This window comes from the organism of the source record quoted next, unplaced genomic scaffold, assembly GCF_019419815.1.
Source record: "Pyrus x bretschneideri cultivar Hongxiangsu unplaced genomic scaffold, Pyrus_bretschneideri_v1 Contig24, whole genome shotgun sequence".
Taxonomy (NCBI): Eukaryota; Viridiplantae; Streptophyta; class Magnoliopsida; order Rosales; family Rosaceae; genus Pyrus; species Pyrus x bretschneideri.
Genome location: NW_025999546.1, coordinates 4,830,361 through 4,844,269, shown reverse-complemented (window position 1 = coordinate 4,844,269; position 13,909 = coordinate 4,830,361). Strand labels below are relative to the sequence as shown.

General features: G+C 35.7%; 4 protein-coding genes across 10 annotated transcripts in view; 2 read left to right on the top strand and 2 right to left on the bottom strand.

Annotated features, from left to right (window-relative positions):
* Window positions 1-6,962, top strand: part of LOC125468295 (protein HIGH CHLOROPHYLL FLUORESCENCE PHENOTYPE 173, chloroplastic-like) — a 38,294-nt gene extending 31,332 nt beyond the window's left edge. For all 5 annotated transcript variants that reach the window (XM_048586237.1, XM_048586239.1, XM_048586242.1 and 2 more), the window contains exon 4: window positions 6,623-6,962. In XM_048586237.1, coding sequence (XP_048442194.1) covers window positions 6,623-6,662 — 40 coding nt within the window. In that variant the 3' untranslated portion in view covers window positions 6,663-6,962. The remainder of the gene's footprint in view (window positions 1-6,622) is intronic.
* The window catches only part of LOC103957677 (disease resistance protein RGA2-like), a 99,310-nt gene that overhangs the window by 51,855 nt on the left and 33,546 nt on the right, over window positions 1-13,909 (bottom strand). The gene's annotated exons all lie outside the window — the stretch shown is intronic.
* Window positions 1-13,909, top strand: part of LOC125468218 — a 58,977-nt gene that overhangs the window by 15,758 nt on the left and 29,310 nt on the right. The window lies entirely within an intron of this gene.
* LOC125478375 (disease resistance protein RGA2-like) lies at window positions 7,463-12,246 on the bottom strand. The gene is made up of 3 exons (XM_048586528.1): window positions 11,936-12,246; window positions 7,621-10,279; window positions 7,463-7,548 (listed from the first exon to the last, which is right to left on the bottom strand). Exons 1-3 carry the CDS (start codon window positions 12,236-12,238, stop codon window positions 7,463-7,465), a joined length of 3,048 nt encoding a protein of 1,015 aa, XP_048442485.1. The 5' UTR covers window positions 12,239-12,246.

The following is a 13,909-nucleotide window of genomic DNA, read 5'->3' as shown; positions in this document are numbered from 1 at the left end:
TATTTGTTATATATCATGGTTAAAGGTTTGGTTTCTTTCTTTTTTCTTTTTATCAATCCTCTCTCTATACGATTTAAGTTGAATTACCATGGGATGTACAACAAAGGAGGCTAAAAGGCAGTCTGGCCCCAGGAAAAGGCCATAAACAAAGCAAGGAAAAAGACCAGTGGTTAAAAAGGCTAAGGGCTGGTTTGGTATTGCTGTACTTTGAAAAAAAACTGATTCTGCTGTGCTGTGATAATAAGCGGCTGTGAAATAAAGCAGCAGAGTGTTTGGTAAACTTTTTGTAAAAGCGCTTTTGAAAAAAAAAACAGTATTATAATGTTTGGTAAACTTTTATGTAAAACAGATGTGAAAAAAAACCGATTTTTCAAAGCTGAGTTTTGCAACTTCTTGTTTTTGGCTTTTTTTCACCCAAAAATGTGAAAAAAAAACTGAAGCTGAATATTTACCAAACACAAAAATAGCTCCTAACTTTTTTTGATACCAGCTTTTTTCAGAATCACCTCAGTACCAAATCAGTTTAAGTAGTCCGAAAGAGATTTATAACAAGATATAAAGCGCAACTTTTGTCCAAAATCCTAGACATCCCACTAACCCATAAAAATACAAAATGACAGCTAGCTACTCCAACGTGATCAACAACTTTGCTTCATTTTCCACGTCGGTGGTTACCCTGAACCTCTCAATAATTAACAAATAAACTAGCATGCTTTCACAGTGCATCAGCTCCCACTATATCGTTAACTTTTAGCCCTCAAGTCTTAATTAAGTTTTTTTTTTTTGTTAAGTATTTTCTTCTCTGGGATTACTTTAATTATGCAGGCATCCTTGGCTGCATTGCCTTAAAAATGCATGCAATCTCGGACACACGCACTAGCGGAGCCAATGCGGGGGCATTGGCATCCTTGGCCCCAATAACCTTGTCAAGATGTCCCTTAGAAAATTTTATGAACCCATATAGCTGCAGTGCTACTTTGTTAAGTTATCCCAATAACCTTTTACTTCTAAACTTATCCTTAAGAAAATAAAAAATAATTTTTAATTAATACTTTTTTAATTTAACAAAGCTACTGCGTTGAAAAGAATTAGTAGCCTTGCACAAAAGTTGATGGAGACAAAGAAGGATAGACAGAATCCCTTGGTGTACTTGTTTGTGAAATTAGCATTGATTTTACCTGTTGCAATTGCTTTAGTTGAAAGAGCTTTTCGGTGATAAAAATTGTGGAGAATCCACATCGTAATAGGATGGCTAGATCAATAGTTAAATGATAGTTTGGTTGTGTGCATTAAGAAAGATGTATTTGATTCTATTGATAATGGTGTTGTGAGATGACGTTTCCAAAATATGAGAACACATCAATCAATCTATTTGGCTAGCACCAAAGGAAAGGTAATGACTTGTATCCATCCTCTACGAATGCGACAGTACAATCAACCAAATAGGTCAAATTAGTGTTCGATAGGACATGATACAACGAGACCTGCAATTCGGGTGAGTTACCACACAAGACAATAGGTTCGAAATGCCAAATGCTTACGAGATTTTATATAAAAAAAAAAATTAAGGAAACTTTAATGAAAAACTTTCGATATTGTTCAATTTAACGAAAAATCACATTTTTACACTAAAAAATCAATCTTGGTACTATTCACTTTACCCTTTATTTTGTCTTTATCGTTAAAACTCAAAGTTTTCAAGCCATTTTCATTAGTTTTCCTAAAAATTAATCTTACAAAAGTAAAACTTCAAAACACTCCAACTAAACTACCACCTGGTCCAATCCCCTTGCATTAGAATTTCTCCTTGTCTAGGGTATATATTCTCTTTCTTTTTTTCTTTTTTTTTCTTTAAAAAAGAGGACAACTGGTGGCAAGCCACTATTATTCACCCCTTTTGGGGGCCGGAAAGACTCACAGAAGTATTTCAGTTTTTCCTGACCACAAATCTGACTTCCACACCAACAACGGGTTTCAAACCCCAGTGGGCATGCATCCAATCTTCAATTATAGACATCAAATGGCCTTATTCCATTCGTAACTACTTCTAACGAGCAAGTTAGTAGTATACCCCGGCGGAATGTTGGGACAAAGAGCAATAACTGTGCTTATCCTTCTAGTAAAGAAACTAAACCTTACCTAAGAAAGCGATTCACCCACTACTGCTACTATTAGTATCAAAGAAGATCTATTAATACGCACGGCTACCTATATAACAAGTTGCTTATGACCTCTGTCTCACGACTTCAAATAGAACTTGTAGGTTCATGCCCTGACCTAAACTGAACTACTACTGGCATAGCTGCCTAACTGCTAATAACTTAGCACCCGCCCTGCCAATATAGTAGAAAGATGACCTCCAGTTTTTAATTCTAAAAAAGGAAAACAGCACCTCAACTTTTTGAGATTAATGAAAATGTGGAGGAAGTAACTTTTTTACAGCACCTGGAGAATGCATACCTAAACCATGAGTTGATGATTCAGTAATAAATAACGAATTACGAAGTTTAGGATTGTTGATGTTGAGCGGACCCCGCCTATATTGTCATTCCTAAAAAATTATTAAACTATTAAATCACAAAATCAATTGAGAAAGAATTCAATTCCCCCTTTCCCACTCCCATTCCACTTTAGTAAGCATACTATTAATCTATGAGCATTTTTGTCCGTCTCAAATTTAAATTCTGGTTCTCCAATTAATAAAACAAAATTATGATCGATTTTTTTCACAAGTTCCGAATGGTTTAACGTATTTTATATATTTTCCACAATCTAAGGTTAAAAGCCTAAAACCCTCAATTATGAGAGCTGAGATCATCTTCAGATCTCTGTGCCCAAAGCAGCCGAATTCAAAAATTCAGACCACTCATTTTATATCATGCGGCTCCTATTAGCCCATCCTACTAGCTTAACTCACGGAAAAGAAGTATTTGAACAATCTGAATCTCTCTCTCTTGAACGGCCCAAACTTCCGGGTCTGGTTATTTCGGACACAAAAATCTATAGAGAATTTCTGGGGACAAGAAAAGTCATACATTAGGGTCCATTTGGAATGAGGAAATTTCAAACCTCGATCCAATATTTTTATGATTTCATATAATATGGCATGCTTATTTATACATAATAGGAACAAGAATCATTTCGATTCTTCAATTTCACACATTTACTAAAACAGGACATGCTGTATTTATAGAGAATAAGAATTAAAACATTTCAATGAGCTCACTACTAGTTTTATAGGTTTTCTTAATTAACTCAATAATATAGTAAAAATTCAAATCATTATGTTTTGAGCACTCCATCCACATGGACCCTTAAATTATACCTATAAACTGGGTTTAAAATCATTGTTCACTAACAGTGAAATGACTGTTTTGCACCTATTTTACTGTTCCTGTAATAGGATTATCTCTCTTCATATTACCTTCATCTTCTCTTCACTCATCTTACATTTTTCTTTTTTTTTCATATAAAAAATTAAATAAAAATGTTGACATAATTTAATCGTAATCGTCTAATAATATAAGAAAGAAAAAAAAAAAGATGAGAATGAAAGTGAATTTTACTCTTACAAATTTTCATCCGACACAGTAAAATTACTAGTATATCCCAATTGACACGTATGAGTTACATAGCGTTCGGTTCTTGAGCTGTCGTTATCTCCTTTGGACAGCACTCCCGAATTCTTTATTCCACCTCTCTCGATGAAAACGCTATGACCAGAAAACCGCATCAAGTTGACCGAAAAGAAATAAGGTCTCTCCTCTCAACCTGTTATTCCATCTCCCTCGCAGCGGAAGTGATATTCGTTCAAGGTAATTCCAGTTCTGAAAGACAAATTTTTCAAATTTCTGGGTTTTTTTTTGCTTCTCCTCTGTTAAACTCATCCGGAAGTTATTTGTTCAAAGACCAAGTTTTGTTGTTCAATTAAAGATTTTTGGGTTTCTTTTTGCTCCAGTTCTGTTAAATTACTCATCTTGAAGTTAATTTTGTTCAAAAACTGAAGTATTCTTCTTCAATTAATCTTACAAGAAAGCATATGAGAAGGTGGCACACTAGATGTTTGATGAAAAGTTTCAATTTCTAAGTGCTGTGTATATAATTTGTGGCGAAGCAGAACGAGTAAAGCCAGCAGCTGTGATTTGTAAATTGGAAGATCGGATGTGTTGATGTGTGGCATGCTCTAATTAGGTACATTTTTGTGTTGTAAGAAAGGCGTAGAGAGAGAGAGAGAGAGAGAGAGAGTCGCGTTTTTGTTTTTGTTTTTGTTTTTTTCGGGATTGGGTTAATGTTTCAGTCGTAAACTTGATTAAGCAATGAAAGTTGAGGACATACAAGTGACACATGTACTTGGGAATTTGTAAGTTACATGCAAAGCTCATGGAAAGTAAGCTTTTTGTAATGTGTCTAATGACATGGTCAAAGAGTTCAATTTTATCTTGTCTCACGGTTTAGAACAGTTCAATTTTATCACTGTATCTTTGATCCCGGCAAAAACTATTGGCACGTAAACTGAACCTTCTGGGTCACAAATCACAATTCATAGTCTTGTTTATTAGCAAGTTAAGTACACGAATTTCCTCATTTATCGTACAATTCAAGAGCTTAAGATCTTTGCTACTCAGCTTTATGCCTTTCGTGCCTGAAGAGACGATAAATCAATGACAATATCCAGTGCCAAAAGACGATAAATCAATGACAACAGCCAGTGCCAAAGATCTGCTCTGGCTTTGCCTCGCCTAAATAGCGCTTTGACATTGTTTTCATCCTCTGCCAGTACCTGCGAGCATTCATTCATCCAATTACAGTTAACACAGTTGCATTGACAATTTAAGGGTATTCATGAAGAGGTAAATATCTGCCAACTCCAAGCGAAACAGAAAAATCAAATGATAAACGTTAGTTGCCTTGACAATGTATGGGTGTTCATGAAAAAGGTAAATATCAGCCGACTCCATACGACGCAGAAAAATCAAATATTAGACGTTAGCTGCATAAACAATTTTAAGTTAACAGCCATATAGTTTGAACTGCAGTATGAAGCATGGTTAGTAACATACCAAAGAGATCGTACAAGTACCATAGGACCTGTTGTATTCCTAATAGATGGAATAAACCCACATCTCGCTCCTTAGCATTGCCCTTACGAAGGAACAGGTGCTATTCTGCCAGGGGGTGACTTTCATGCTGGATTAAGAATTACTCTTTTCAGTAGTGTGTATGCATCATGCATACAAGAGTAGCATTTTGGTATTGAAAATGAAGAACCGTAGCTTTTTGAAGTGTGAGATTGTATCTGAAGTTAAATTGTTTGATGATTAGCTATCCCGCCTTCTCTGGCTTTTCAGAACTGGGGAGAATAAGAAGTGTTTTTCAGTTTTTGGAATTTTTCTTTGTCACAGGTTTTCTCTTTCATCCTCCTAATCAGTGTGTTTGGTTAATGCTTGGAGTGTTAAGTTGTTTTGAACATGAGTTTCTCTTCAGAAATGTTTGGCATATAGTGATCGAGGCGCTAATGTATTTGCTATCATTTCTTTTCCTTGTTTCTACTTTATCTTTTGTCATCACAAAATTTGCAATCTAAAAAAGGAGGTTTTTCGAACTGGCCTTCCGAAATGAGCAGCAAATAATAAGTTTTTATTCAATTTCTTGCACCAGTTGGGTTTCTGTAGAATTTTGTGAAATGCTCTTTCTGTCTTGCCATTGACTGGGGATGTGGGTGATACTGCTACCCTGTACGCCGCAGTACAGGGCTGTAACAAGATTATCTATTGTGCTACTGCACTTTCTACTATCAGCGGAGACCTCTACAGGGTTGATCAAAGAGGGGTCTTCAATCTTACTAAAGCATTTCAGGTGTGATCCTTGTTGCCATATCCTTGAAATACTCCTTTTTGACATATAGTAATCTGTTTCAGTTTTGATGTCTTTTGAGTTCATGGGTTGGTTCAATGTTGGATTAGAATTTTACCCTTCGAGAGTTGCTTATGTGAAGCTTTTGACTGTTTGCATTGCAGGACTACAACAACAAAATGGCGCAATTATGAGCTGGAAAGAGTAGCAAGAGCAAACTTACAACTGTAAAGTTCAAGACTTCGGAGTCAGTGGATGGATGGGAAGTTTGTCATGGGACTTCCTTTCAGGATGCGGTTGCTTCTAAGTATGATGGAGGAATGGATGCCAAGTTCGAATGCACTTTCACCGGGGATGCTGTTTCCTCCCGTAAGAGAAAGACTAAAGTGGGGTTTTGAGGTTCTAGATGGAAACCAACTATTATTCCTTTTACTCTATTTCTTGCTGCATTGTAGGATATGTTTTGACCAGATGAGGGTATTTTTCTTTTTATTAGTTACAAGATTTGGATAAATAAAATTCATGGTATCCTTCTTATTATTAATTACTTAGAATTTGAACACAAAATGAATTCATTGGATAGAAAATCATTGGCAACAGAAATTACCTGATGAATTTGCCGCGCAGCTTCAACATTCTAGCAACATTTTGTGAAATTGAGAAGCAGCTGTGCAAGTTCAGTTGCGTTCTGTTTACTTAATTTTCTGTGTTTTTTCTTTTGCTGTTTGGATTTAGGAGCTAAAACATTTTTCTTTAGCAATATTTTTAGGTGGATGATGCGATCTGGGCTGCTGAAAATGCCACATTGAAAGCTGAGATGAGTGGAAAGAAGCTAATGCACCCATGGAACAACTTTAGCTCAACCCTCAGCTTCAGACGTTTCAAGCGTGGCTTTGGGATTCTGCAACTGTGAGTATACACTCTTTCCCGGGTTTAAGGACTATCAAGGTGCTTAGGGTTTGCGTTCGGTGTTTGAATTAAATAACTTTGGGTTAAACCATTCTGTAATATCAGTAGGTTTGTTTTAGGTATCTTATGGTTTTAGAATTGCCTGTGTACAAAGGATTATTATGGCAACGAGATCATGTCGCTCTGGGAAGCTCTTTTGATGGTCGATGTTGTTGGAGTTATATTAAAAAGAAATATTTAAAGAGGGCTGGAACCCAATCAAATCTGGGGGGCTAGGCCCTCACGCCCATATTATATTACTGAAGAAAAAACATTACAACAGGGGAGACATAGTACCTAAACCCCGATGACCAAAAAAAAATAAAAATAAAAAACGTAAACAACCACTCCAAGCAGTCAACATGGCCATCACATATTGAATCCAAAAGGTTGACGCCCCCCCATTCGCTGCATATAAGACTATAATTGAAAAGAAGGAAATTAAAGAGAGATTAAAAAAAAAAATTTGAAGTTAAAAAGTATGGACGACGGAAACTTTGATCCACATGGTAATGTCATTTGAAAAGAAAAAGTAAAATGCTGGTGATGATGAATGAAGAATAAAATTAAGAAATGAGATTGGCATTTGAATATTTCGTAGGTTATATTAAATTAGGCTAGTGTGAATTGAAACAAGTTAGAAAACGCACCTTAATTAATGTCAATGTGTGGGATGTGAGCATCTTTCGCTTAACATGGGGCAATTCTGAATTTTCAATGTATATAAACTGGGGAGTCCACGAATCCCTTCTGGCAGTGATGCCAAATTAGAGCAATGTCTAATTTCAAGTCGCTGGAGGGACGTGAGATTGCTTATTTCTTCTGGCAGTGATGTCAAATTAGAGCATTCTGCAATTACAAGCTCCTGCAGTGACGTGAGATTGCTTATTTCTTCTGGCAGTGATGCCAAATCCTCAATTGCATGGAGTGACAGATGTGTTAATTTGGAGAGATGAGGGGAAGAAGAAGAGGCAGAAACATCAACATCAACACCGACATCATGTGTAATATCAGATGCTCCTCTAACAAACAAGGAATCAAAAACCTTCCAGCTGGTACTCGTAAGTTTTATTCTCTCCACATTTGGATACAGAGGCATGGAAGTTAGATTAGGACACTCATCAATAGACAATGTAGAAAGACGAGGAAAAGAAGGCAACGACAGATTTTCCGTTGATGAAGAAGCACTGTTGTGAGTGTGGGCCCTCCACCATCCCTTCAGAACAGGGCAATTGTATAACTTGAGTGTCTCCAGGGAGGGAAAGAATGAGATCCTCATCATCTCATCACTCATACTATTACTGCTCTCTTTCTCTGATATGTACTCCAACTTCTCCAAATTCCGAAGATGAAGAGACTTAAGGGAAGCGAAATGATCCAAGGGTGGAAGATGTTGGCATCTCTCACACCAATACAATGCGAGATTAACAATATTTATGAGAGAAGAAAACCAACTCGCAAACCTCACACCACCATAATGCTCCACGGACAACTGCTTTAGATTAGAATGGGGTTGCAATACTTCCATTGACTTTATAATATCCTCCTCATCAACTGCGCTTACATCTTCTCCGTATTTCCAGCCTAAATCCAACGAACAAAGATGTTGTTTGTCCTTGAGAGGTGTACCAACATTTGATTCTGACACCACATGCCTCAAATTCAATATGAGTAACTGTCCCCTTAATTCCTTAAGGGTCCCCAGCTCAGCAAGACCAGCACTACCGCCCCTCCCCAAACAATTGCTTTCGCTCAAAACAAATCTATTCAATGTACGAACACCATTCAATTCACCAATTCCACGTGGCATTCCACTCAATCCATAACAGCCTTCCAAGATGAGATGCCTTAAGTTGATCATTTTTTTAATGTCTCTAGGCAATTCCACAAGATCCCTACAGTATGAGAGATCTAGTGTTTCCAAATTCGAAAGTCCAACTATCCAATCTGGAAGTCTTTTGATGCCATAATTACAACTTAGATCAAGATATCTCAAATGTTTCATTTTTCTAAGACAATTAGGTAATGTTGTAATTCCTAATTTATTGAGACTCAACATTCGTAATGACTTAAAATTTGAAACAATTGTAGTATAAAATGAATCACATAATGACCCTTCTCTTTTTCCGTAATGCTTTTGGCAAGGAAAAAGAAAAGTTCGTATCTTGTTCGCTTTTAGCAAGGATGTTGGCACTTCCCATTCCAACAAATCAATATCAAAATTGAAAGATACGTGATGAAGCTTTTCATGAAAATTCTTTTGGTTCATATCAACTACGACGCTTCCAACCCCCGACACTAAGATTGCAAGTTCATTCATGAGATCGTGCATTTTACAACTTACTATCATACCAAACTCATTTGTTTTTTCTTCTTGAAAAAATGATCTCTGCAACAACTCCCTATAATATTCATACGCAACATCCTCTAAGCACTCGTTTTCATCGGATGACTTAATGAACCCTTGCGCCACCCATAATCTAATCAATCTCTGTACAGAGATCTCATAATCAGGTGGGAACAAACTACAATAAGCAAAACAATGCTTCAAATGTGATGGGAGCACATCATAACTCAATTTAAGTGTTGGTAAAATATCATTTTGTTCTTGATTTATTTTTGAAAGTGTCTTTTCTTTGAAATTCAACCAATTTGTTTCGTCATCTTTGGCGAACAACATCCCACCTATCGTCCTTATAGCGAGTGGAACTCCTTTACATTTTCTTGCAACCTCCTCCCCAACTGCCTTAATTGTTGGATTCTCTGGTTCCTTTCCATCTTTATAAGCTATTTTCTTAAATAAAGACCAACTTTGCTCTTCATTCAAACCCTTTAAGGTGTATGGTTTAGCTGTGTCTAATATCGTCGCAACGGTTTTACTACGAGTGGTTATTAGTATTCTACTACCTTCTCCACCACCCACTAACAAGTTCTTCAAGCTAAGCCACTTCTCTCGATCCTCATTCCACACGTCATCCAACACAAGTAGGTACTTCTTCCCATCTACTTTTTTTCTAAGATCATTTTGCAACTGCTCAATCTCATCATGATTTTTGGATTGAAGGATTTTCTTAACAACTATATCCAACTCAAATACATTAGAGACACATGTCCATATTTTCAACTCAAAATGCTTTTGAATCACCTCCTCGTTGAATATGAGTTGGGTAAGTGCAGTTTTTCCCAATCCTCCAATTCCAACTATGGAAATGGTTGACACATTCTCAGTTGAGATGGAATCCAACAAAAGTTGGATAATTGCCATTTTATCTTTATCTCTCCCCATAATATTTTCCTTACGAACAAATGAGTGAGTGACCCTCTCTCTCTTTACAAATCGTGTATCTTCACGATTTACTTCTAAGTGAAAGGTTCTACGATTTGCAACCTCACTCAGCCTCTTGTTAATATCTTTTATCTTATGACTCGTCTTCAGCCCAAAAGCAAGTTGATTTGAGCTAGAAAAAAAAAGGTGCACCTGTAAGAATTTGAATGGACATAATCATCAATGTGAAAGAACTGTATTAATTAAGTTAATAGAGTTTGTAACGTTAAGTTATATGAAACATTCAAAATAATAATGTAGAGAACTTATTGAAGTTAATTGAGTTATTGAGAGACCTATTGTATTCCTAATAGGTGGATATCTATAGACTAATGTGACTATGAAAAGTTTCTATGAGATGCAATCTCACCAAACCTCTTGTTAATATCATCTTACGACCCATCTTTTAGCCCAAAAGCAAATTGATTTGAGCTAGAGAAAGAAGAGACGTACCTTTTTTGATAATAGGTAGATTATGGATATGGGTGTTTGGGGGAAGTGCAAGAAAGAGAGGTTGAGGTTTTACCGACCGGACGTGATAGCGCGAGAGATTGGGTGGATAGCTGGAGTAAAAAGGTCGCTTTTTTTTTTCTTTGAAATTTTCATTTTTCAATATTTTGTGAAGTTGACAATGTTTTTTTTTTTTTTTTTTTTTTCTGGTTGAATATTTATTAGACGTTATTTTAGGAATAAAGTGAGTGGACAAATAATATTTTTATTTTTTTACTTTTTAAGTTGTGAGAGATTATAATATGGGTAGAAAAATAGAACAATAGAGGATCTAGCAGCAATTTAAACAATTGCAACTGTACCTATTACATTAATACGGAAGATGTAATTGTAGTAACTTGCTAAAAGAAAATACCCATACAATTGCCATATACAATGATGGTACAATTCCTACATCCTCCCAAAAGAAAATTGTTTAAATGTGTGTACCCCTAATATTTTTATTAAAAAAAAAATGCACCCGTATAATTAGATGAGTACAAATATACGTATTTATAAATTTCAAAAGAATGTATTCATCTAGATAAAAAATAAAAATAAATAAAAATAAAAATAAAAGTATCCATAAGCGTTATAGCAAATATAATGGACCCATGATTATGACAAAACATGGATTAAATTCAGTCAAACGAAAAATGAGATGAAGCTATTGGAACGTATAAATTTATATTTAAATTTCAAATTAAAAGGATGTTAGGAATGTGTAGCTGCAATACAATCCCTTAAATTATGTAAATAATCAATTATTCTAAACATAAATGACATAAAAGGAAATTAAATAATGATTGAAAATCTGACGTGAAATTTGATTAATTTTAAGAATTTGATATGGACAGATGTGAAAGGTCTTCAAACAAAAATTTAAAACCAATAATGTTTCAATCAAGAAATATTGGTGACTAGAGATCAGACCTAATTATTCCTATTTTTTTGTCTTATGACCCATCTTTAACCCAAAAACAAATTGATTTGAGCTAGAAAGGAAAAGGCGCACATGTAAGAATTTGAGCAGACACAGTTATCACGTTGATAGAATCGTATAAATAACTTAATAGAGTTTTGGAATGTTAAGTTATATGAAACATTGAAAACAATAATGTAGAGGACTTATGGCAGTTAATTATGAGTTACTGAGAGACCTGCTATATTCCTAATAAGTGGACATCAATAAGCTTATGTTATTATAAGAAGGTTCTATGAGATGCAACCTTACGAAATCTTTCATTAATATCTTTTTATCTAATGACCTATCTTTCGCTTAAAAGCAAGTTGATTTGAGCAAGAGAAGAAATGGCGTACCTCCTTTGACAGCTTAGTATTGCCACGCATCACTTGTCGTCGCTGAACTTGAGTATTAAGCTCATCTAGAACGTCATCGGCTTCATAAACAGCATCTTCTACGCTTTGGAGCCACAGTTTGACTTCATTGTTGGCTTGCTTTTCCTCAGCATCAACAAGAACAGCTTGGAATCCTTCAACTGTCTTCTTGAGCTTCTTGAGCTCATCTTGAATACCCCAAATCAATCCAATCTCTTGGAGAGCAAGGGAGCCTAACCTCCCAATGATCCGTTCTGCAATGTTGATGAGAACTCTTTCCGCCATTTCTTGTATTCAGAACAAGAAAAAACCCAAGTGAAGTGAAGTGAAGTGAAGTAAAAACTTGAAAGTGAGAATATGGTTTTGCCTAGTGAAAGATGACTCCTCCTGCTAGTCTTTGATCTCTATATGCCCTTCTCTAATCCAGCCACTCACATCAGTCCATGTATAAAATAAGACCGGTCAATATATTAAACCCATTTGCAATTTATAGCCGTTGGGTTCCGTCTCCTTTTCTTTCCCTCTACTTTTGTGTTCCCACGCCACCACGTGGCCACCCCTCAAATCCGGATCTCCCCACATGTTATCTTTCCCCCTCTTCGGGCCCACACTTTACTATATTAATCTACCGGCCATTTGAGCATTTGTACACCCGGCTATGCACGTTTACACCCAGCACTTCCAAACACTCACACATGATTCCATATAAAAAATAAAAACAAAGACTGGTCAATATGTTACTGCTGATCTTAGTAATTCAAATTTTATTTTTAATGCCAGCTGGGTCCTTCACGTTTCTTAACCTTTCGGCAGGCCGCTGCACCTTCCTTATTTTTGGGTTGACCGCTGGATTTTTTTGTTTTTTTGAGCAGACCGCTGCACGTTTTTACTATTTTGTCAAGTGTTATCGTCTTATAAGGTGTAAGATGAAAGATTGAGATTGCTTTGATGGAAGTTTGAAGATTGCCAGAACTATGTAAACGTTAGAAGACTAGCAATGAAGCAACATTATACACTAAAAGTAAAAGGGATAATGAGCCATCATAATGTCCTTTTATGATGATGCTATAATCTACACAGAGAGCTGCTAAGAATTAATGGATGGAAAATTTTATTTGGTTTCATTTAATCTTTTTTTACACTCAATTTATTATTTAAACCTCTAAATATTTTTTAATTAAGAACTAATATCTTTTTAAAGCTAAATTTATTACCTAAACTATCATCTCCAACCCAATTCAAAATGTAAAATTATCTTTGCACCCATTTAAAAAAAAAAAAAAATCTCAAATTGAATAGTTTTGTTTTCAAAGAGACTTGAATGTCAAAAAGCATTATGGGTCCCTCCGCCCACCGTAAATCGAGTTATTTGGGGAAAGTACATTTTTTGTTGTTTTACTTTATCTTCAGTGTTTATGCTTAAGCATTTGTACTGCAATTGGAAAATGCATTTGAGGATTCGGAACTTTCATAGTTTTCGGCTTAAAGTCAATGTCTGAATACTTACTCTGCTTTGAGTGGTTTACGTTGTAATTTTAAGTTTATTTTTCTGTTCATTTTATTTTTTGTCCAAGTATTTTTCTGTTCATTGGCCTGGCTGTTTTGTTCATAATTTGGTTGAAGAATGCAGTGTTGAATCACAATAATGATTATACATTGATAGAGATTTATGTTTTTGATTTGAGTTTGTTCCGATTGATGACGTGTACCAGATGCTGTTAACATGAGACTGGAATAGAACAGAAAAAATGGTTAAAGTAACAAACCCACACTCCCACAAAGCACTAAACTCATATCTCGCTCTTTAGCCTTGCCCTTATGAGGGAACAGGCGCTATTCTGCCCAAAGGTGACATTCATGCTGGATTAAGAATTACTCTTTTGCATACGTGCATACATACAAAAGTGACCCTAGGGTATTGAAAATGAAGAACAGTAGCTTTTTGTAGTGTGAGAT

Bases quoted from the DNA above. Each gene is read 5' to 3' on its own strand.
- LOC125478375 (XM_048586528.1), bottom strand. From the start codon at position 12,238: ATGGCGGAAAGAGTTCTCATCAACATTGCAGAACGGATCATTGGGAGG. The intron at 10,280-11,935 runs GTACGCCATTTC...AAATTCTTACAG, and splicing joins ATACTAAGCTGTCAAAGGAG to GTGCACCTTTTTTTTTCTAG. The intron at 7,549-7,620 runs AAATAAGCAATC...CACTGCCAGAAG, and splicing joins TTTGACATCACTGCCAGAAG to GGATTCGTGGACTCCCCAGT.